Source organism: Lepidochelys kempii, chromosome 1, assembly GCF_965140265.1.
Source record: "Lepidochelys kempii isolate rLepKem1 chromosome 1, rLepKem1.hap2, whole genome shotgun sequence".
Classification (NCBI taxonomy): domain Eukaryota; kingdom Metazoa; phylum Chordata; order Testudines; family Cheloniidae; genus Lepidochelys; species Lepidochelys kempii.
Window position 1 is genome coordinate 25883659 of NC_133256.1, and position 24898 is coordinate 25908556.

General features: G+C 41.3%; 1 protein-coding gene across 3 annotated transcripts in view; it reads right to left on the reverse strand.

Moving 5' to 3' along the window:
- The window catches only part of SLC36A4 (solute carrier family 36 member 4), a 271797-nt gene that overhangs the window by 21917 nt on the left and 224982 nt on the right, over positions 1–24898 (reverse strand). For 2 of the 3 annotated variants that reach the window (XM_073336956.1, XM_073336966.1), the window contains exon 11: positions 5115–6900. The exons of the other annotated variant lie outside the window; for it this stretch is intronic. In XM_073336956.1, the coding sequence (XP_073193057.1) occupies positions 6593–6900 (308 nt within the window). In that variant the 3' untranslated portion in view covers positions 5115–6592. Of the gene's footprint in view, positions 1–5114; positions 6901–24898 lie in introns of those variants that run through there. 3 annotated transcript variants of the gene reach the window in all.

Genomic DNA, 24898 nt, shown 5'->3' on the forward strand with positions numbered 1-24898 from the left:
GGGATGATTTAGTTGGGGATTGGTCCTGCTTTGAGCAGGGGGTTGGACTAGATGACCTCCTGAGGTCTCTTCGAACTCTGATATTCTAGGATTAAAAAAAAAAGGGAGGAGGTGTTGCCTTATATATGAAAAATGTATACACTTGGAGTGAGATTGAGATGGAAATAGGAGACAGACTTGTTGAAAGTCTCTGAGTAAGGATAAAAGGGGCATAAAATAAGGGTGATGTCATGGTAGGGGTCTACTATAGACCACCTAACCAGGAAGAAGAGGTAGGTGAGACTTCTTTTAAACAACTATCATCATCATTCAAAGCATAGGACTTGATGGTGATGAGGGATTCAGCTACTCAGAAATCTGTTGGGGAAACAATACAGCAGGTACAGATTTTCCAATAAATTCCAAGAATTTATTGGAGACAATTTTTTATTTCAGAAGGTGAAGAAAGCTACTAATGGAGATGCTGTTCTAGATTTGATTTTGACAAATAGGGAGGAACTGGCTGAGATTTTGAAAGTGGAAGGCAGCGTGGGTGAAAGTGATAATGAAATGATAAGAGTTCATGATTCTAAGGAATGGTAGGAGAGAGAACAACAAAATAAAGACAATGGATTTCAAGACAGACTTTAGCAAACTCAGGGAGTTTATAGGTAAGATCCCATGGGAAGCAAGTCTAAGGGGAAAAACAATTGAAGACAGTTGGCAGTTTTTCAAAGAGACATTATTAAGGGCATGAGAGCAAACTATCCCACTGCATAGGAAAGATAGGAAGTATGGCAAGAGACCACCCCGGCTTACCCAGGAGATCTTCAATTATTTGAAACTAAAAAAAAAAAAAAAAAAAGTCCTACAAAAAGTGGAAACTAGGTCAAATCACAGAGGATGAATATAAACAAACACCACAAGTATGTAGGGACAAAATTAGAAAGGCCAAAGCACAAAATGAGACCAAACTAGCTAGAGATGTAAAAAGTAACAAGAAAACATTCTACCAATACATTAGAAGCAAGAGGAAGACCAAGGACAGGGTAGGCCCATTACTCAATGATGGGGGAAAATAACAGAAAATGTGGAAATGGCAGAGATGCTTAATGACTTCTTTGTTTCAGTTTTCACCAAGAAGGTTGGTGGTGATTGGGCGTCAAACATAGTGAATACCAGGGAAAATGAGGTAGTATCAGAAGAGGTTAAAATAGGGAAAGAACAAGTTAAAAATTACTTGGACAAATTAGATGTCTTCAAGTCACCAGGGCCTGATGACATGCATCCTAGAATACTCAAGGAGCTGACTGAGGAGATATCTAAGCCATTAGCAATTATCTTTGAAAAATCATGGAAGATGGGAAGACTGGAAAAGGGCAAATATGGTGCCCATCTATAAAAAGGGAAATAAGGACAATCCAGAGATTTACAGACCAGTCAGCTTAACTTCTGTACCCAGAAAGATAATGGAGCAAATAATTAAGCAATCAATTTGCAAACATCTAGAAGATAATAAGGTGATAAGTAGCAGTCACCATAGATTTGTCAAGAACAAAGCATGTCAAACAAATCTGATAGCTTTCGTTGACAGGGTAACAAGCCTTGTGGATGGGGGCGGGGGGGGGGGGAAGTGGTAGACATGATATAGCTTGACTTTAGTAAAGCTTCTGATACTGTCTTGAATGACCTTCTCATAAACAAACTAGGGAAATGCAAACCTAGATGGAGCTACTATAAGGTAGGTACAAAACTGGTTGCAAAATCATTCCCAGAGAGTTGTTATCAGTGGTTCACAGTCATGCTGGAAGGACATAATGAGTGGGGTCCCACAGGGATCAGTTCTATTTAATATCTTCATCAATGATTTAGGTAATGGCATAGAGAGTACACTTATAAAGTTTGCGGACGATACCAAGCTGGGAGGGGCTGCAAGTGCTTTGGAGGATAGGATTAAAATTCAAAATGATCTGGACAAACTGGAGAAGTGGTTTGAAGTAAACAGGATGAAATTCAATAAGGACAAATGCAAAGTACTCCACTTAGGAAGGAGCAATCAGTTGCACACATACAAAATGGTAAATGACTGCCTAGGAAGGAGTGCTACAGAAAGGAATCTGGGAGTCATAGTGGACCACAAGCTAAATATGAGTCAGTGTAACGCTATTGCAAAAAAAGTGAAAATCATTCTGGGATGTGTTAGCAGCAGTGTTGATAGCAAGATACGAGAGGTAATTCTTCTGTTCTACTCTGCACTAATTTGGCTCAATTGGAGTATTGTGTCCAGTTCTGGGAGCCACATTTCAGGAAGGATGTGGACAAACTGAAGAGTCCAGAGAAGAGCGACAAAAATGATTAAAGGTCTAGAATACATGACCTATGTGGGAAGATTGAAAAAATTGGGTTTGTTTAGTCTGAAAAGAGGAGACTGAGAGGGGACATAACTGTTTTCAAGTACGTAAAAGGATGTTAAAAGAAGGAGGGAGAAGAAAAATTTCTTAGCCTCTGAGGATAGGACAAGAAGCAATGAGCTTAAATTGCAGCAAGAGAGGTTTAGGTTGGACATTAGGAAAAGCTTCCTAACTGTCAGGATAGTTAAGCGCTGGAATAAATTGCCTATGGAGATTGTGGAATCTCCATCATTGGAGATTTTTTAGAGCAGGTTTGACAAACACCTGTCAGGAATGGTCTAGATAAAACTTAGACCTGCCATGAGTGCAGGGGACTGGACTAGATAACCTCTCAAGGTCCCTTTCAGTCTTTGATTTGGTCATATTTGGAGTTGATGATCTCGCAATAGTTTTATTTGAGACACTTCAGTCTTCTTCAGCACAACATGGTCCTGAGACCACAGACTTTTTTTTTTTTTTAAAATGACTGAGCAGGCCAAACAAACCTAATATGTGAGTGCTGAAATAATAAAAATCCTACACTGTAGGTGAAAAATAAAAATGGTATAGTGGAAAGCCTTTAAATATATTAATAAACAATTTAAAAATCTCTTACGTGACACATTAATTTAAATTAAATACCACCCATTAGACAGCAGTACTGACCCAGAGACTAAAAAAAGCTACTTCATACTCACGGGGTCAGTGGCAAGGAGTCTGAGTGAGAGACTGCTGAATGACACCATTAGGACTGATGGGATGTGCCATGGGCAGTCTTTATGGTGAGATCTGTACGGGTTAACACTTGGGTCAAGATTTCCAAAGCTGGGGGCCTAAAGCTAAGCTTCTAAGTCCTTATTTAGGCACCTAAGTATGTGGTTTGATTTTCAAAAAGTCTGACCTGCACTCACTTTAGGGAGTACTCCTGGGTGCTTTTCAAAATCAGGTCACATCTTCAGGGACTTAAATAGGATGTGGGAGCCTCTCTTTAGGCACCCACCTTTGTTAGCCTTGGCTTTGGTAAATAGCATCAGGTGCACATCGACCTGTACTAGCCGAAGATTACCACCATGTTCTGCACTGGCCAAATATTTCTGGTCCAAATCCTTCAGCATGTTGGCAGAAGCACAATCTCAGAGGACTTTGCTATAATGCAGCAGACTGAGAACAGATTATATGAAAGGATTTGGCAATTATGCATCTTCTAAATACACACACAAATAGAAAGAGCTGCCAAAACAATAAGAGAGAAATCTAAGTTACGTTTACCAGTCGAATTAAAAATATATGTAGAAAATGTTCAGGATCAATTAAAATAAATCTCACAGCAAAAAATAAATAAAAAATGTGTTTTGATGCTACTGTCTAGTGTACCTTTTTTGTAAACCGGTTTCGTCACCAAACATATATTGAAAAACTTGGCTGCAATATCTCCTCGTGAGGGGGCAGGACTCATCCCTGCGGCGCCTCCTGGTGGTCGTCCAGGGAATTAGTGTTTCCAGCCTCCAGAGCGCCCTCTGCAGGCCAGTGTCCCACTTGCCGCTGGGCCTGAATCCCTCCTGGACCCCAGTGCCCCTTTCAGGCCAGGATGCTTCCCCCTGGCAGTACCCCCACAAATCTGGGTCTCCCCTCCCCAGGGAACCCCCACCCTCTATCCCCACCTCACCTCAGTCTATGGCCACTGCCAGTCATCAACTAGCCCCTGATCCCTGGGGTAGACTGCAGTGTAAGTGCCACTCATCACCGGCAAGGGGGGTTTGGACCTGCTGCCTTTGCCTACCCCTGGGCCACCCTCTGCAACCCCAGTACCCTTCTTGGCCTTTAACAAGGCCTCCAGCCGGGGGGTGGGGGTTCCCAGGCTGGAGCTCCCCAGCTCCTCTGGCCTTCCCCCAGCCCTTCTTCTTTCTAGGTACCCTGCTTAACTTCTAGGCAGCCAGGCCCTTCTCCCTCAACAGCTATAGGGAGAGTCCTCTGTGGCTTCTGGCCCACTGCCCTTTTATAAGGGCCAGCTGGGCCTTAATTAAGCTGGCCACAGCTGTGGACAGCTACTCACTCAGCTTCCTCCAGCTGTTCTCACTCCTCTTCCTCCTGCAGCCGTCTCCAGGACTGCTTAAACCCCTTCAAGGCCAGAGCGGGGTAACCACCCCACTACACTCCTTTAGAAATAGCTTAAAGGCTTAAATACTTGACTCTGAAAAGTTAAAGTTACTTTTTGCCTGTCCAGTCACTGTCCTTGTATGGTCCTTGGTGGCACCTTAATATTACAGGTGCTGGGTATGTTAGTAACATACCGTTACATCTGCATTCCTTTAAAGTGCCTGCCAAGTATTTGTTTAATTTTGTCCATGCTGAAATGAAAATGAGAGCGCTGCTTAGAACAATTGTTTGAAAAACTACATGCAGTTCACACCATATGTTACTATACTGAATCCCTATTGGAAACACTTATAAAATGGACATGAAAGCCTATAATGCTGATGCCATATGGTAGGTGACTGGGGAAATATTCTGAAGGCAAGAAAAATATTAGCTATTGCTCTGTCTTAAATGTGCATGGACATGAGGGGAGAGGTTTTATTTCCTCAAGAAATGTTATAATTAAATATATTCTTTAGAAAAGCATTTTTATAAGAAGAAAGTTTGATAAACTCTTAAAAAAAATCGAGAGTTTTTTCAATTAAAACAACAACACTTTGGTTTGGGCATTCAGGGTGAAATTCAACAGAGGGGGTCCAGAAATCCCAATACAAGCCCTCAAAATAGAGCTTTCTAATATGAAGGATTAAGTGGTGCACTGGCCTGAAGCAAAAGGATGACTTTCCCCCACAGTTACCAGCTTTCCTGGATACTCTTTTTATTTACCAAAAATGGTGGTTGGGGAGAACCAAAATACAGTAATGTGAATGTTAAATACTAATGAAGGCAGAACATAATGCAAAAATGATTACCCCATTGTATATGCTGCTACAATACAAATATAGACAGTCACTCCAATCTTTTTGGAATAGGTAGAAAAATACAGCATTTCATGTATTTGTACAGTTGCAGTTAAGGATAGATTCACAAAAGTGTTCTGTTTAGTTTTTTAGGACAGCAGTTACCAAAAATATATCAGAATAAACTACTTACATCATTATTTGTGAACTTGGATGTTATCTTGTTATCTACTTCTGCATCATTAAAGAGTACATTTTTTCTGATACATGATGACATTCTGTGACACCACATACAAAGCCCAAAGGCCACAAAACACCAGGTTTTAAATATTACTTGTTCTATGACTGGAAGTAGCATACCCTGTCAAAACTAAGGCCTTGATCCTGCAAGCTGTTCCACATAGTCAGGATAGGGATGGAGGACTTTCCTGAAGGAATTTGGTATCTTTTACGTACTTCAACTGAAATGCTTGTTATTGATCTGGATTGCACAAAAAAGTGACCTTGTGCCTAATGGCACATAAACTGACTGACACTGGTGGTCTGCAGTACACGTGCTAAGCATTAAGACCTTGACCCTGAAGGCCTTAGGTCTTCAGAACTCCATTGATGCCAGTGTGAAAAGACTGCAAGAACAGTCATAGTAATTTTTCAAAACCACATTGATTTAAGACATACTAACGCCCATTAATCAGAGCGAAGAACCTATAGTTGTTGAAAGGAAACACTTCCAGATAGTAAGTCTACAGGTCCCTAGAAACATTACTAACAATCCAAGCTATATATATTGTAACTATTATCCACTGGGGATAAATTCACCCCTTCACTGAGAGCTAGCAGAAGATCTACACACTACTTAAGTCCCACCTCAGCTCCTTAAAACAGGGCTTAAATGAGATGTAAGTGGTACATAGGCATCGTGTTGGTGCTGTGATGCGTGGGGTGGATTTCACCCTTTTGAGTAGGCATTTTGATTTTCTGACGAATGATATTTGGTTGCACATGCAATTCATATATAAATATTTCCCACCCTGACACCTAAACAGTCCTTTCCTTCTCTAGATAGAGCAGAGGAGGCTTGAGAGACTTAACACAGAGATCTGGTCTGAAGGAGTTACAGAATGGGTAAAGGAGGAAGAGGAGGAAAGAGGTGTGTTATTGTTCAGAATTTATTTGTTCAGTTCATTTGAATGTGGCCCATACCGCCAAGTACAGGCTCTATCCTGATCTTTTGCTCCTAATCAGAACCCACACCCAGGAACAAAATGATTCTTGGTTCTCTCACCATTAATTGAAACCAGTCACTAAGTGCATAGTGTTCAAATCTTCAAAGGGGCTCTCTGTAGTGTTAACTAAGACTGTCACAGCAGGATAAATGATCTCTTCAACTGTCACATATGTCCCTGTTATAAAGCCAATGACTCCAATAACAGCTATAAAGATGTCTTTAAGTATCATCCACACACTTAAGTTTTCCTTGTAAAATGTGAGGATTTCAACCAAAGGTGGCAGGATCAATGCCAAAGTGCTGCTGCTTACGGCGCCAACAAAAGAAATCACCAGGTCTAGGTGAGGGATCAAGACTGCTACAGCACCTGAAAGAGATAACAAGCATTTTTTATCTTAAATTTAGCATCTTCATTAAAATAAAAGCTTGACAGCTACATAAGCCAGTGAATCACAATCTAACAAATATCGAGCAATTTACCACTCATTTTTAATTCTAATCAGTGTAGAGCCCCAGACTTTACTGACAAATAAGGATAGTCTTCAACACAAAAAGAGAGGAATGCACTTATTTCTGGGTTAGATAAGTTTCAGTGATAATGTAAAGTACCTCACTTGATTTTCAGATCCCAAAGTGAATTTGCAGGGCTGGCAGTTCAAAACATAATCTTTTTGTACATGTGGAATAAACAAAGTTTGCTTTGCAAATCATTGAGACACAAGAGATCTGAAATTGCACGGTGACACTTCTATACTCATTTTTTTCAAGAGAATGACAGGTCGAGGGGAGACAGGCTTTGCAGTGGAAGGGGAGGCTGTAAGTAGCACAGGCTATGCTAGGCAAACAAATAAACACTCACACAGAATCACCCTACAAACTACATCAAATTTGAGGCCCTGGTAAATGATATCCATATTAAAAAGTAACTTAAAAATTAACCAAAATGGACATACAACTTCCTGACCATTTGGGATCCCACGGCCACCGCAATCCCCTCTTATTTGGACATCTGTCTCTTGAAAAATATCAATCACTAAGACTGTTCAGTTTGTAAAATACCTTTGACAGGTTACCAATTTACCAGACAAAGAGTTCAGTCCAGACAAACATATTTAGAAACAGGAATGATTGAGCCTTCCAGCACCGGGTGGTTGGTCTTTGTCCCAATACTGTAAAATTCTACAAACTGATTTCATTGTTACAAAAGAATCAGGGCCTCTGATGTTTTTAATCCCTTTGTCTGGAAACTCTAACCAAGATGTTCTAGTCACGATTTAGAACCATACAAGTGTGGTAATGAATGCTTTCAGTTCTGTATTATAAAACAGTTGAGCAGAGGCTTCAATCTAATCTCCAGTGAATGGTAGGGAAAGCTGACTTTTCCTTTCACAAATGCATCTCCTTTTGGCTGGCAGAGATTAGCACAGACAGTCATGTCAGCTGCCTCCTTGGAATAGCTAAATGGAAGGAAGGGAAAGTGGAAAACCGGTATGAAAACCTCCAGCATGACAGGAATCATCCACAAAACATTTTTTGCTCTTCATTTTTATATTGCGCCACATATTTCCCAACCGCCACCTCCCTCAACTCACGCACCTACACTCAGCTTCAGTACAGTGCCTTTGCCTTCAAGAAAAATGGTAGTGGAGTAATGTTTATAGTATATGGCAATAAATAATGCAATGATTGGAATGAAAATACCTTTAGGTAGCAAGTGAGGGCAAAACCTAACTAAGTGCATACCAATATGATCTTTTCTCAGCCTGACAAGCAGCACTTTGATTTCAAACGGAACCTTACAAGTTTTGCAGACTAATATCCCAGATGTAGGCCTGTTTGGGCATATGTCTTGAATTCTGAGGACAGCTGAAATTAGAAAGGCAACTTTCTAAAATAAATGTCGTTCATGTATCACAATAAACTTGTGGCACTTACCACTGCATGATATTTGCATCACAGCAAAGACCTCAAGAAGTTTCAGAAAAGGATTAGGCTCTTTTACGATTAAGAACAGCATCTCTAGATACACTATATAACAAAGACTGGATTTATGACCCTTCAGAATATTACAGGGCTCTCCTATTATGCCACCCTATTAACAGAAGAAAGCTGCAAAGTAAATGATACAGACGTCTTGTGGCAGCTGTGGTTTGTGAATTCCACAAGGTTATAAAAGAGAATGCACTGACACTCTGTCCAGAGGGAAGTAGGGGGAAAGACAGCGGTCCTAGAGAAAACCTTAGGTTCACCCAGATACGTGGAGAAAGCTTAGACTCTGTTTTATGTTGTGATGTTATTCCGTTCACAATAAAGTCCAACACCTGAAAGTGGGTATTCGCCCTTCTATAGTATGGAGCAGATTTGGGGTGCCACCTTCTTACACACTCCGTAGATTAAAGTTTAAAAGGCTACCAATTCTCAGGCTTCTTGGCATGAAGTCATTTCTCCTGTTTAAGACTGGATGGCTTTAGTAATATGGGGTTAGGGGATCCAGTAACCCTCAATTCTGGATAGCTGTAAGAGCCAAAAGTTTTGTGTGGAGGATAAATATAGTATCTACTTTAAGTGATGAGTCCAAGAGAACAGTAGAGCATGTAAGTGCAGGTGGCTTGCATACTGAAAACCACCCTGAAGTGAGTAGCTGTACAGCATATCCCATTATTCACAATGGCTGAGAACACTTAAGCTTAGTTCAGTCCCTAATTTAACTCTCTATTCCTTGTGTAGCCAAAAGTCCTATTGAAAACAATAAAGTAGGCACCTTGGGTGCACAAACAATGCAGAATTGAACGCTCAGGTCTGGACATAAGAACATAAGAATGGCCATACTGGGTCAGACCAAAGGTCCATCCAGCCTAGTATCCTGTCTGCCAACAACGACCAATGCCAGGTGCCCCAGAAGGAGTGAACCTAACAGGTAATGATCAAGTGATTCTCTCTCTCTATATTGGACAATTGGCAAGCATACTTAATAACTTAATACTTGTACCGTATTACATAACATTAAAGTTTTCAAAAACTGAAGTTGAAATGTTTGTGCTGTGTGGTAAAACTCACAGTTAATAAATTTGTTGAAGACTGATGGAGAGAGCTGCACATGGAGAGAGCTGCACATTTTATTGTCTTGCTAGTGAAATGGATGCAGTGGGAGTGCTCATTCAATATAGCTTCTTAACTTCTGTAACAGACCCCTTTCAGTGCAACAGAAGTGCTGACAATTGAACAGGGTTATTCATTACTTATATTTAATTGGAATGTTTGAAAATGTTCTTGATTAAAAAATAGTGAAAGTTTTTTTAAAGATAGAGTTTTTTAAAGATAGAAATACATGAAATTAAAATATATACATTGTAATGGTTCCTTTAGACTGGAGAAAGGCAGAAAAGGGGGTACTTTGGATTAGATTACGCTAAACCAATCCGGATTGTTTGGATCCTGGTCCTATTTTATATTAATCTCTCCTTTCCTCCAGGACAGGCAGATCTATCTGGCCAATAAAATACAAGGCTGTAAATAGACTCATCAAATATGTATAGTATAAAAACCTCTTCCTAATACACTGTGATAATCATCAGAGGGGGAAATTTACCTGCCCCTGGAAGGCCCTGATGTACAGGGGTACAGATTGAGTGGCTCCATATCCTCCATGAAGCAGGGAGATATTTTCCTTAGTGATCTCTAGGAGGAAGAGGCATGACTGCTGAAGGGGACTATCCATAGGGTCCTAAGGGTTAAGAAAGAATCCAGCTGTACACCCCAGAGCAGATAAGAAGAAAGTATAGGGACTGAGTTGTAGGGGTAATAAGCAAACGTCACATAATGGTGGCACACAGCATACTCAAGGCCTATACTGGAAGCGTCTGTCACCACTGTTATTACAGACATGTACCTGAAACCATATATTCTGCTAAAGATTTCAAATGAGAGGAAATGTAAACAGGGTGGTAAACAAATAGCATATAATTATGTTAATGAGATCAGTTAATGAGTGTATAGCACCTCAGCAATGTAATGCACCTGGAAAAACAATGATGCATGTGTTTTTAATAAACTGAGAGGAAAGAGAGTCCTTTGGTTAAGACCCTAGACTGGGACTTGGGAGATGTGGGTTCAATCCCTCCCTCTACCACAGACCTTAGATAAGTCACTTAGTCTCTCTAAACTTCAGTTCCCCATCTGAAATGTGAATAGTATTTCCTTTCTCCTGCTCTTTGTTTGTCTTGTCTAGTTACAGCATAAGCTCTTTGGATAGAGACTGTTGCTTACTCCATGCTAGGCACTTACAAACCCAATGAGCCCTGACCTTAGTTTGGGCTTCCAAATGGTACTGTAATACAAATAATTTAAAAAAAAAACCCAATAAGAATCATTTGATTTCTACCTCTTCATAATGATTTGACATTTAATATCTTAGCATGAGATAACAGAGCAGAAACCATAAGGACTGTTTCATGCATATAGATTTGTAGATCCCAAGGTCAGAAGGGAACCATTGTGATCATCTAGTCTGGCCTCCTGCAAGTCTAATGCCGGTCCTGCTTGGTGGACCCCCGGAAGCACAAGCCTCCCCCCAGGGGGCCCCAGGCCCCTGGTTGAGAACCACTGGTCTAGCAGAAACATTTCAGAAGTGAAACACTTCATATTTAACTCTAAGCCAAATTAGAAAAGAACAGTTTAGCCAAATAGATCTGTGGAAACAGATCTGTGGAAACAGATCTGTGGAAACAAGTTACAGTTAACTAACTGGACATTCATCCAATAGTTCAAATTCCCACATAGCCACTCTGAACAGGAATAGGACATAATTTTTCATTTACACTGCTAAACATTCTGTTTTCTGTGTCCTGCGGCTTTAAATGTTGGCAGTCTCCATACATTTTGCAGGGACAACTATATGGCGGCTGACATTTTGTTTCAGTTCAGATGCAGAATGTTACACAATAAGCACCTACATTCTCTCCCTTAGAGATACTACATTAGTCCTTTCTTTGTTGTTTGCCTTAATCTGAAATAAAAGCCACCTAGGCTGAAAATTACATATTTTAACCTTTTTGTATGAGAACACTGTATTTTGGGACTTGTAAAGCTATCCATATTTCCAGTGTGGGTGTTTTAAATAGATCCAGTATCACATTTTTATATAGTTTAAACTGTTCTTTTGCTAGCTTGGCTTTTTTAAATGAGAAATGTTTTGACTCCATCTTTTTTCATTTCTGCTTTGGAAAAGTGGTAAGAATGAAATCTGTAATCATACTGATGGGAAAAGCAGCTAATACAAAATTCTTTAAATGAAAACACAATCTCAACAGGATTTTAACTCAATACCTTTAAAATAAAAAGCAAGAAGTTTTGTCTTTATAGCATCTATGGTGAAGATTTTCAAAAGCCCCACCAATTTTCAGTGGGATTTGTGGTCCTAAATCCATTAGGCACTTTAAAAAAATCTCTTCCTATAGGACTTCCAAAATAGCATTTACAGGGATGGGAGTAATCCCATACTAATGCACAACAGACATATAATGAGGATGACTAAGCATAAAAATGAATATAGGAGCAAGCATATTTCTGAGGCTCTGTCTACATAGGGATTTTAGCAACTCTTGTAGCTGCACCATCCAAATTGCTACAAAGACAGTTTAAATTCATTTAGCATGATATGCACCAGTACAATTTAGCCTTCTTTCTAGCTACAGCAAATCATTTTGCACTAGTGTAAACTGTCTCTTCAGTAAGGGTGTTCATTATGCAGTTACCCTTGTGGCTAAAATGCCACTGCAGACAAGGGCTTGGTTCACACCAAGATTCCCACATATGCAACATTTAATGATCAAACATAATTTACTGAAGTTTGGTTCAGCAAAAACACGTTAAACCCATGACAATGAAAGATAATTTTCCCAAATGTAGTTTTATATTTTACCATGAATATTGCAAGGGCACCAGTTTAAATTATTTAACTATGCATTGTCGTAGTTATTAGGTCTATGGAGAAAACACAAGAGAATAAGTTCTACGAGTTGGATGGTCGTGGCTATACCCAAAATTCCCCAAGTAGATTCCTTGAATGATGGTAATGCCCTTTTTTCTAACCTGGCTTAAGTCACTTTTGTGACTTTCAGCATAGGAATGTACTAGGAATAGAAGGGACTTATATAACGAGCTACGTTTACAAACATTTAAAGGGACACTCTCAAATCAGATAAAGAATTTATTCTAAAGCTAGAAAAAATCAGGAAGATCACAACCGACATGTGGAGAACTTTGTGGGATGCCCAGGGGTACTAAGATATTCACTAGCCTAAGTACTGGAGACAGCCTCACAAAGATGCCTGACATAGGCTTGAGTATTCAAAGTACAGCTAGCTGGGATCATGGTTCTGTGACTGATGTGCTTGACAGAAGAGCAGATTCAGGAAGTTTACAAATTAGGCTTTTTTTCTTACTCTACAAAAAGGAAAGTAACCAGTAGAAACATTCCTTTAGGTTGTCTGCAGAGACACGCTTCAAAAGTTTGCATCCATGGTTCTTCCTGCCATTTCACAAATGTTAAAATTTTATATTGCTATACTGCCTTCCAGATACCAAAAAAAACCCCAATCCTGAAAATGCATCCATGCAAGTGGACCACCCATGCCCACGGAGAGTCTCACTGAAGTCAAGGGGATTCCATTCAGGCACAGGGGTATGGCTGTGTGAACGCAGTTGCAAGGTTAGGGCCAAAGATCAGAAATAAAGGAAAATCACTATTTTATAAAAATGATAATATATTTAGAAAGTCACTGCAGTCACACATCTATTATATTTCTCTTAAAATATAAAACCAAACACACAATAAATATATCTAACCGGTCACCAAGAAGACAATTTAGGTTTCATTTTGACCAAACCTAACTATCAGAATTTAGCATTTCAATAAAAGCTCTTCTTTTTTAAAGGAATAATACTCCCTTACAGTCTTTACAACTCAAAATGTTGCCACATTATAGGTTCATCTGGGTACATCTCACCAAATCAATCCCCTGTCATTGAAGGGGCCTTGGACATTGGCACACCTTGATGTCTTCTATTCTTTGCCTGCGGCACACAATAATTTGATCTCCAGAGGGCTGTGATACTTTAATCTAATCCAGATTACTGGGCTCAGTGCAGTGATAACTAGGTAGTGGTTTATGACGTGCAGGAGGTCAGACTGGATGATCTGGGTGATGGCTTCTGGCCTTAAACTCTGTGATGCTCTAATACGTAAACTAGAATGTGAAACTGAGCAGAAACCAATTATTAACCTGAAGTGAAACTGATTAATCTATTTGTATTGTCCAAGCTGAGTGTGCAAATAGTAAATAAAATCATTACTGGTCAAGACTAAAATATTTTTAACTTTTAATAATTTATGGAGTTATTCACACAGTAAATATCTTTAAGCAGGGGTTTAACATGTGAATTTTAAATAGAACACATGCCAATAAGCAACAGTGATTAAGAAAATCCTTGCTTCTGAAGACAGGCACTAATTATCATAGGGCTTGGGGTTTTTTTCTGTTTATTTGTTTTAACTCATCTTAGGTACATTCATTAGATGATTTCTTTAAGTCCTATTCTGATTTAAATCTTGGGCAAATAACAATTGATTAAATCCAAATTTCTTAAACTATATTTTTACAAGTATCAATGCAGTCTCAAAAGCAAAACTGATAAAGAATAAAGCAGGAAATCTATTGCAAGCACACTACACAAGGTAACAAACGCTACTTACATACTTGCGAGAAAAAGAGATAAGACTAGCAACTAGGACAACCACACACATCATATTGTTCTGTATTATTCCCAGTGGAGTAAAGAACGCTTTCATCATTATCTTTCAGCAACATACTGTAGGCTGAGAGAGACTGAAATTGCTCTAACTCTACCCTTCACTTGCCTTCACACTGCTACCCACTGTTTTTGATTGATTTATCCTATGTTAACAGGATTCATTCAGGTCAAGCAAGAGCAGATAGAGTAAATGTCACTGTTAATCTTTCATAGTGAGAAGTAAACAAGGACACCCTACACCCAAGCAACAAAAACTTTGTAACCCTCATAATAGTCTGTTCCCTGAACCAGTGCACTAGTCCCTTTCTCTGTGCACACTATTATATGAGGGACTGTAAAAAGGTGGGGATGAGTGTATTTTAATAAACAAAGAGTATATAAAGTTTTGCACCAAGGACCTTTCAGAAGGTGGATAAATATCACTGCTCCGTATTCCAGATGAGACAATTAGGTGGTAAATGATTTGTCCACTTTGACAGCAACTAGATGGAGGAGTCAAGGCCAGAATTTTCAAATCCAGGTGCCAAAAGTTAGGCATGCCAAGATCCTGCACCCACAAGTTCTATGAAACCCCCATTGGATGAGTTTCCTACTACTTGCACTAGGAGTCATCATCTCTCTAGCTGCCTGTGCTGTGTTTGAGTATTTAAGAGGCAGAAGTAGTAAAACCTTGGATTTCTGGGGTTTACACAGACCTTCTGCAGATATCCCTGGCTTGGAAGCCAGAGGGAGTTTTTAAGACTGGCTCAGGGAAGTAGTTAAGTTGGGTGCACAGGGCTCTAGACTGGGAGTTGGATAAAAGGAGCCCAATTTCCAGAGATGCTGTGTGTGGGCACTTGCCACTGACGTCAAGGGAGCAACAAATGCTCAGCTTCCTACAGTAGGGCTGCTTATGCAACATGAAATAACTGGATTCAGGAAGGTAGGGAAGACCCCCTCACGTTTGGCCATCCTCCCCATCTGAGAAGAGGGAGGATTCAGCTTCTATCTACTAGAATAGAAGCCTTCATGTGTCTTCTGGGATGTGTGCATGTGTGTTCGTGGATGTTCCTCCATAACAGAGCCATGATAAGGGCTGTGGCTGGGAGGGCCCTCCCCCCATGCATAGACCTCTGAAGGGTGGTGCTGACTGTGGCCCCATAAGGCAGCATGTTTCAGAGATAACAACCATTCAGAAGAGTGTGCCAGCTCACACCTCTTAAAGCTACCGTGTCATGCTGTCTGCAGACTCAGGAAATAAAGACTGCACCAGTTACACTCAGGGCATATCTTCAGGTTTTTCTTTGCAACATTGAGAACTAGAAACTCATTTTAAAATGAAAGTTGAGATTCTGATGTGACTGTTTGACTCCAGGAATTGGGGCCCTAGCCATGTGCCTATGCCCTATGTACTTGACCTAACTGCTTCCCTGAGCCAACCTCAATAAAAAAACCCTAACTGGCTTCCACACCAGGGAAGTCTGTAAAAGGTCTGTGCAAAGCCTGGAACCTCAAGTTTTTATTAATTCTGCCTCTTAGATACTAAGCTCAAGCACAGCCTGGGTAGCTAGAGAAAGATGGTTCTTAACAGTGCAGGCTGCAAGAAAAACTCTTATCCTGATTGGTTTCATGCAACTAGTGTGTGTAACTAGATGCTTAACATAGCCCACTGTGAAATATGAGCAAATGTTTCACACTTCACTTGACTGCATTCTGTGTGTTCTCATCTCACATATGGTTGGACTGTCTTCTGTGAACTTCAGCACTGTAGATTAATTTGACTCTGTAGCAAAATTCTTTCAGTGTTGCTATTGACACTTTAAATTAAGAATCCATCTAGGCATACTTAAGTGAGATCATTTTAAATGACTGCTATATGCAACTAGAATCAATATCACAAAGCAAGCTATAAAATGCATTATTAATTGAGTCTAAATAGATAATGTTACAGCTATACAGAGTATGGACACTGCTCCATAAACCAGTAACTCACCTCTTAGAAACCCAATTCTATGAGACCCATAAAAAGTTTGAATTAACACACACACAAAATATGCCATCCTACGCTCTGGATTTCCCAGTGCATCTGATAGAAGAATTGGGGCCTAATCCTAAAAGCACCTATCAATAGGACCACTCATGAGTAAAATTACTCATGTGTAAGTGTCTGCAGGATGAAGCTCTGAGATCATAAACTTTTCAGGACAGTGCGAAGCTCAGTTAGGAAGCCATTTGCAATGTAACAACAACTTTACTCAAATCACAAACTCATGAACCATATATATCCTATTCTTAATTACCAGTTGATGGTGCTCTTCAGATTTACTATCTATATACATACAGACGTATACATAGACACTATTTTTCTATGAAACGCTGGTAACAATTTTTATCTGGGCCACTCAAAGACTTTTTATAAAGTATTACCAAAGTGTTTTAAAAAGTTGCAATGTGCCATTCATGCTTGTTACTACGAAAGCCCCACAGCACGTTGTAAATTCATTGATTACAGTACACTCCTGTTTATCTGAAACCCCATTATCCAGACCTCCGCATTCTCCAAATCCCTTTCTTGTCCCCAGCATGAGGTACATACTACAGAGGGCATGTATCTCATGCTGTGGGACAAGAAAGGGATTTGGAGAATCTGGAGGTTCAGATAATAGAGCAGAGACCCCTAGCCAGGACTGCGAGGAGGAGAATAAGCCCCCTGCTACAGAGGAAGCCACCCACTGCTGAATGGTTCCTGCCCTCTCTCTTATCCAAACTCCCAATTATCTGAATAAAATCCACGTCCTCCAGGCCATTCGGATAATGGGGAGTATATTGTGATTGATATTTCTGAACTGTGGCCCCTCATGTCTACTCAGTGTTTTATTAACACGCAATATAGAGATGGAAGATATAGATGAGAAAGTTTAACTGAATAAATACACACATAAAACTACACCTACATTTTGCTTTAAGATTTGATCATATTCTGCTTGTTAGTCACTCTTCAGAGTGAGCAAAAAATATAACTGTAAATGTAAAATTCAAATTTAAGTTACTACTCAACTTTAATATTAACTACTAAACTTTAGTCCATAAATACTGTATGTGTGTGGGAGAACCAGTGCCAAAGACATGTCCAGTAGAAGTTATAATTATGATTCTTCATCCCTCAAGCTTCTTGCATTATCATTTCATAACCAAATTCTACATTCCTCTAAAGATAATTAAAAGGAGCAAATCATGAAGATAAAAATCAAAAATATTTTTCTGTGCAGGCCTTTCACCAGCAGTAGAGCCCATCAGGTTGCCAAAAATTACATTAATTGCTCTAGATTATTTATTTTCTTTAATTACCTCTTTAGTTCTATAATTTATTTAATAAGAGATTAAGGAGAATAATAAACAAGGATATTAAATTATAGAGCAAGGAGGTTCTCTTGAGTAACTAAGCTTTCTGCTCTCTCATTAAAAGTCTTTAACCTGTGTTTGTCTTTTTTATGTGCTGCTGTTCCCAATAGAATGGACACATTAATCTGGTAGAACATAGCCTATCAAACAGTAAGTGTGCTCAAAACTGACACAGAATAGTGCAATGACAGGAAGAATGATACAGGGCTCTACCTAATGCATTTTTCAACTGCATTTGTGCGGTAAAGCCTCCTCTGGGTTTATATCCTATTCCTAAAGAGCAGGAAGGCTTCAACCAGCATCTGCAGGAGACCGGCACTGCAGGGGCACTAGCCTGGACCCAGTGGTCTATACCAGATCAAGGAAGGATGCAGTGAATACAGCCCAGCAGGGCTGACAATAGTACTCCAGGGGAACCAGTCTGAGGGCTAAGTGCTGTATCTCAGAGCCATGAAGACTCTCAAAGGTAGTGTCAAGGTTCCTCCCCCACTCTGAACTCTAGGGTACAGATGTGGGGACCTGCATGAAAACCTCCTAAGCTTACTTTTACCAGCTTAGGTTAAAACTTCCCCAAAGTACAAATTAATTTTATCCTTTGTCCTTGGAATATCCACTGCCACCACCAAAATCTAACTGGGTTTACTGGGAAACGTAGTAAACCCAACCCCCCCCCCAAAATCCTCCCAACCCTTTCACCCCACTTCCTGGGAAAGGTTTGGTAAAAATCCTCACCAATTTGCATAGGTGACCACAGACCCAAACCCTTGGATCTGAGAACAATGAAAAAGCATTCAGTTTTCTTACAAGAAGACTTTTAATAGAAATAGAAGTAAATAGAAGTAAAGGAATCACCTCTGTAAAATCAGGATGGTAGATACCTTACAGGGTAATTAGATTCAAAACAGAGAATCCCTCTAGGCAAAACCTTAAGTTACAAAAAAGACACACAGTCAGAAATAGTCATTCTATTCAGCATAATTCTTTTCTCAGCCATTTAAAGAAATCATAATCTAACACATACCTAGCTAGATTACTAACTAAAGTTCTAAGACTCCATTCCTGGTCTATCCCCGGCAAAAGCAGCATATAGACAGACAGAGACCCTTTGTTTCTCTCCCTCCTCCCAGCTTTTGAAAGTATCTTGTCTCCTCATTGGTCATTTTGGTCAGGTGCCAGTGAGGTTACCTTTAGCTTCTTAACCCTTTACAGGTGAGAGGAGCTTTCCCCTGGCCAGGAGGGATTTTAAAGGGGTTTACCCTTCCCTTTATATTTATGACAGGTAGCTAGGGTGAACAGATAGCAAGTGTGAAAAATTGGGACAGGGGGTAGGGGGTAATAGGAGCCTATATAAGAAAAAGACCCCAAAATGAGGACCGTTCCTATAAAATCGAAACATCTGGTCACCCTAAAAGTAGCCCAGAAAGAGGGTGGAAACAGGGGCGCAGGCTGAAGAGAAGCCCTTAAGGACAGAAGAACTTTTTTGTTTGTTGGGACTTTTAGCTGGGCTTTTGCCTCACTAGAAGGGGTTAAGTTTTGATTGACTTGGCTAGAGGGTTAAGCCACTCCTGCACAAGTTGGTGTCTGGGAAGACGAGGAGACCAACCACAGAGGAGGGAAACTAAAGCAGGGCATGCTTGCTGTGCCATGCTCAGCCAACAGGGAGCACTACAGAGCAGCCACACCTCAAGACAAGTTAGTAGCAGAAGTGGGGTCACAAGACCACGCTTCCATCAAGGAGGGATTATGGGACAGAGAGATAGAGATGCCTTCTTTGCCTGGGGAACATTCATCTTCCCAGGCTGGTGTACCAGGGGGTGAGGGGGAGGCAGGATGGGTATGGTGAAGCCTTTAACAAAAGTGTGGAAGACATTCTGCATCTGCTCATGGTGCAACAATAAGAGAGAGGCAGGCAATCTTCCTGCAATTTCTGGAGGATTAACAAAAGCAGCAGTGGCAGGATGTACCCCAGCACTGGCCAGTGAGAAAAATCTTGGTGTGCTTTAGGGACAGGAAGGTGAGGCACATAAAGATGGTTTGCCCCTTGTACAAGAGAGAGAGCAGCTCCTCAGGGCTCATATGCTTTCCCTATGGGAAGATGAAACATATTAAGAGACTGTCCCACTAAGAGCTTGAACTTTGGGGAAAAGGACTGTAGCAATGAAGTGATTAGAGACCCCAGAAATAAGGAGCAGAAATTGAGCTTCAAGACACACCTGAGACAGATGGAGGCAGAAAGGAACTGATTTAAAGAACAACTGATCCACAGACAGGAAGCAAAAAGGGGTCTGGAGAATGAGATTTCTACCCTCTACCAGCAGCTCTGTAGAAAGACTTAGGGCCATGAACACAGAGAAAAACTGTGCTGATAAAGGGGTGAACACAGAAGGGCTGGAAAGGACAGTCTCTGTAATCTTGGCAGCCCTGGGTGTGGTAGACAAAAAAAGGCCTATGCAATATTGGAGTGTACAACTGTGAAAATCCTGGTTTTGGTGCAAGAAAAGCACCAGAAGGAGGTTCTCCCGCAGAGGGACCGGCTAAAAAGAAATCTGGAAGAGATGCACGCAGGCCATAAAGCAGGAGCTGACCAGCTTCAGAATGGGCAAGGAGAATCAGTGTGTGGAACTAGCTGTCTTGGAGGAAGCCAAAAAACAAACCCTTAAAGAAAAAAGGAGCTGGCGGCTGGGAAACAAACAAAAGAAAGTCAGTCCAAGTAATGCTGCTGGAAGATAATGTGGAGGGATTGTAACTCAAGCTTTCACTATGGAGAAACTGTGCTGGGGGAGAGAGAGGTTAATCTCAGAAGTTGTCTACCACCCCTGTAGCTGGGTAAGAAAGCAGACTGTCCTAGCTCAGCAGATGAAATAGTAGATATTGTAGAACCTACCTTAGGGGTAGGAAGGCTCTAGGGAGCGAGGACTTGTCAGAGTGACTGGCTTGTTTATGGGGAAATGGGCCAACCACACCTGTGTCAGAATTAATTAGCTGCTTCCTAGCCTGAGGGAGTGGGACTAAGGAGGACCAAGTGATAGATTAATGGACACCTAGGTCTAATAACAGGACTGAGAGTGAGATCAGTCTGGAGTTGGAATCATAAAGACTCTCATAGGTAGTCCAGAAAGGGGCTGGGACGAGAGCCCAGAGGGCATGCTGAAGAGAAGCCCTGAAGGACCTTTTTGTTTGTGGGCACTTTTTAGTTGGACTTCTGCTATACGGGAAGGGGTTAAGTTTTGCTTGCAACTTGGCCAGAAGGCTAAGCCACATCTCCAGCACAGACTAGTGTCTGGGAAGGCAAGATCATCAACATCAGGGAGGGAAACTGAGGCAGGAAGTGCCAGCCATGCCTTGCTCTGCCCTATAGTACCCCAACAGAACAAGTGCTGCTGGGCAACACTTCTGCCATTGACCACATTTCTCTCTGCTACCAATCATTTACTCTCTCAGAATTGTCCCAAACCTTTGTGTTCCCTTCATTCTGACCAGGAGTTGAGGGAACAAGTTAGACTCTTTCTTCTTTATGCCCATGCCTCTTTTCCTAAGCTTTCTACAAGCAAAGAGATGTGTATATGAAAAAAATTACATGAATGGTGCCGTAAAATAGCAGAATGCGTATATACCTTGAAGACCACCTCTTGAGTGAGGGGAAATGAGGGTGAGAGCTAGGAAGGGAAAAGTAAAAGGGTAGCAGAAAGGCAGCGAGGAGAGATGAGAAAGCAAGGAAAATATAAAAGAAGAGAATATGGAAGGAGGAATACAGACAAAGGGGAAGAGTCCTAAACTGAACTCCCATAATAACAGAAGGGGTAGGTGTGGAAGGGAAAAATAATCACGCTAATAGCCATAGTTTTATTACTCCTTTTCTGTGCTGGACGATAAAGTTTAAACCCCTCAGTGCCAACTGTCAATAAGTTCACTGTCATGTAACAGCATCTCCTGACAAACTCACTACACCTAACACATTGCTGACATAGTATTTATCGATAAAGAATGTTGTGTAAGGTGTTGAATGAAAGCTTATATCATCCTGGTCATCATAAGCATTGTGAGAGATATGTGTGAGTGTTACTCAAGAGTTGTATGTATGTACTAAAACAATGTTTAAACAACGTAAGCAGGATAGATAAACAGTTTTTCTCACACAAAGGACTGTTGATTTACCTGTCTGCCTAGGTCTCTGAGGTAAATCTAGCAGTGTGTAAGTCAACACAAAAAAGCTTTATTTGCATATCAACAGCAAAAGCACTTTAACAGGAGAATGAGAGACAAAATGGCGTCGGCACACCAAAGAAGAAACAGCAAGGGAGAAGAACTGTGTCTGGCGGTACACTTCACAGAGATACATTTCAACTGTTTTCTGGACTACAGTAGAACCTCAAAGCTATGAGCGGCAGAGTTACGGACTGACCAGTCAACTGGACACTTTGTGAAACCGGAAGTAACCAATCGGGCAGCAGCAGAGACCAAATAAAACCAAGCAAATACTGTATTGAGCCTGAATTGCATCTTAAAGGTAGGTACATCTGGGCTGCCTGAACCCTACCCCACACCCATGCATGGGGCAGCCACTTACAGCTACAGTAAGAGATGAAGACGCTGGGGCTACCAGCCCAAGGTAGCCAGAGCCAGCAGAGCAGGAGCAGCACTGGGGTCTGTGCTGTTTTCAAACCCCTCCCGCCCTCGGCCGGGAGGGGGATGGCTGTTCTCTCTCTTTCTCACACACACACAACCAGAGGTGAAAGTAAGCCGGTCTGGTCCGGTCCGGCGTACCGGCAAGAGCCAGTACGCCGTGCCGCACCAGACCGGCTTCCACAGCGGTGATTTAATGGGCCAGGGCTCCAGCCGCTGCGGTGGAGCCTGCTGGTGCTACCCCACGCAGCGGCAGGGCTCTGGTGGTGATTTAACGGGCCAGGGGCTCCGGCCGCTCTGGGGAGCCCCGGGACCTTTAAAGCGCCGCCCAAGCCCCACTGCTGGAGCCCCGGGGTAGCGGCGGCACGGCTCCCGCGGTGATTTAAAGGGCCCTGAGCTCCCAGCCGCCTCTGCAGCTGGTAGCTCCAGGGTGATTTAAAGGCCCTGGGGCTCCCAGCCACAGCCAGAGTCGGGGGAGTCTTTAAATCCTGATTTAAAGGCCCCAGTTCTTCCGGATGAGGCCACACGTCTTCCGGTTGAGGCCATGCCCCAGCTCAGGACTCTGGAGTACCAGTAAGTCCTTTAAGTTACTTTCACCCCTGCACACAACCTTCACCCTGCCCCCCGGGAGGGGAATACGCTGGAAAGAAGCTGCCTGCCAGAGCTGAGGAAGGAGCTCAGCTGCTCCTGAAACCTGGCCTGGAGTATCAGCTGCTGGTTCTGGAGCCTGAACTGCACTTTGTTCAGAGTTCTGAATATTTCAGAGTTACAGAAACCCTCCATTCCCCAGAGGTCCATAACTCTGAGGTTCTACTGTATAAGAAAGGGGAAAGGGAATCTCATGGGGGGTCTTTCAATGGGGGAGCAAATAGGACAGAACTTTTTGTATCCATGAAAGCTGGATCCTGGCCCAGTTGCTGGAGATGCTGGGTAGTTGCTTTAGGTGAGAAACTGAACTTGGGGAAAGATTTTAGCCTGCTAAAATTATGTTTAGTCTCCTAGAAGCATGTTATACTTTTGTTTTATTTCTAATCATATCTGTTTCTAGTACCCTTACTTAGTATCACTTGAATCTTTGTTAATAAACTTCTCTTTGTTTTATCATAAGTATGATTTCTTAGTTGAATCAAGTAAGCTGGTGTGTACACTGTCCCTTTGGAGACAGCAGACTTGGTAATTACTGAGAGTGTCCAGTCACAGGGGCTGGATATCACAGGGGAATGCTCTTGAAGGTGGCTGAGGGAGTGGGGTGCACCAAGTGTTCCCTGCGAGGTAAAGTAAAGGCTGGCAGAGTTCTGAGAAGTCTGTCTGGGGTGGCTAACAGACTGGGCTAACAGCTCCCTGTCACCCAGTCTAGCACCAGAAAAATCTCTCTCAGGGAGACAGGGGGATAATAAGGTAACCTGCAGCCGTGGGCAGCGCAAGAAAGTGTCACAAGAGCATGTTCCTATTTCATGACAAAACATTTTGCTTCCTGGACTCTTAACAGAGAGCCAAAAGCCTGCCACAGAGAGAAAGGAAGCCAAGACATTTAGCAAGGGAGATTTAAAAGAGGAGCTTGGTGTAGCAGATTCTTGTAATGATAGAAATAGTGACTTTTAGAAGTTGGTTACAATTGCTGTTTTGATCTCATCACTCTTTGCTTAATATAAATTAAGCATTATAATAAGAAAATTCACAAAGCTGCTTTATGATTCTACAGTGTGCAGCTGGTAGCTTCAAGAAAGCTCAGGAAACAATACAGAATTTTCATTTTCCTTTATGCTTTCTGTACTAGTGCATTTCATAGAATTTCAAAAGTTAGTTTTCAAAGTGTGCCATGATTTTTCAGTCTTGTGCTTTTGAACCGCTGTTCATAGTTTTATACAAAAAAGAATTGTGTCTAGAAGACACCAGATCTCTGCCTAGCCTTGTCTACACTGGAAAAATTGGTACCTTCTTCACAGTAACTGGTACCACTGGTGGTAGCAACTGTGAAAGAACTGGTGTCAACACAATTCAAGTGTTTACCATGGTATTATATGGAAGAGATTCTTGCATATTTACTTCTTTGTTAATGAAGAACAACATGTTCAGGTTGTTTAATTTTGAAAAGAAAGGTACTGAAGCACTTTATGCCATCTTTTGCCAAAGCTGTGAAACCCAATCCTTACATATTGCTTTAATAAGAGTATATGAAAGTCACACAATTAATGTTAATATAGGATTTGCATTAGGGAAAAGACATTGCATTTTAATAAAACATGAAATATACTTAGTTTTCACCTCCCAGAAAGGCATTAGATACAGAATGAATGAAGGAAAGTTGTACAAATTATACTTTGCCTCACAGCAATATCTGTAAAAGTGAAGATACATTGATCGAGTAACTGAATTGTGAGTAAAAAGAAAAGGAGTACTTGTGGCACCTTAGAGACTAACAAATTTATTTGTGCATAAGCTTTCGTGAGCTAAAGCTCACTTGTGAGTGTTGCTTTCAGCTGAAAGTCAATTCCTACTTATGTAGAAAGGGTATGTCTACACTGCAATCACAGGGTGCGATTGCACTT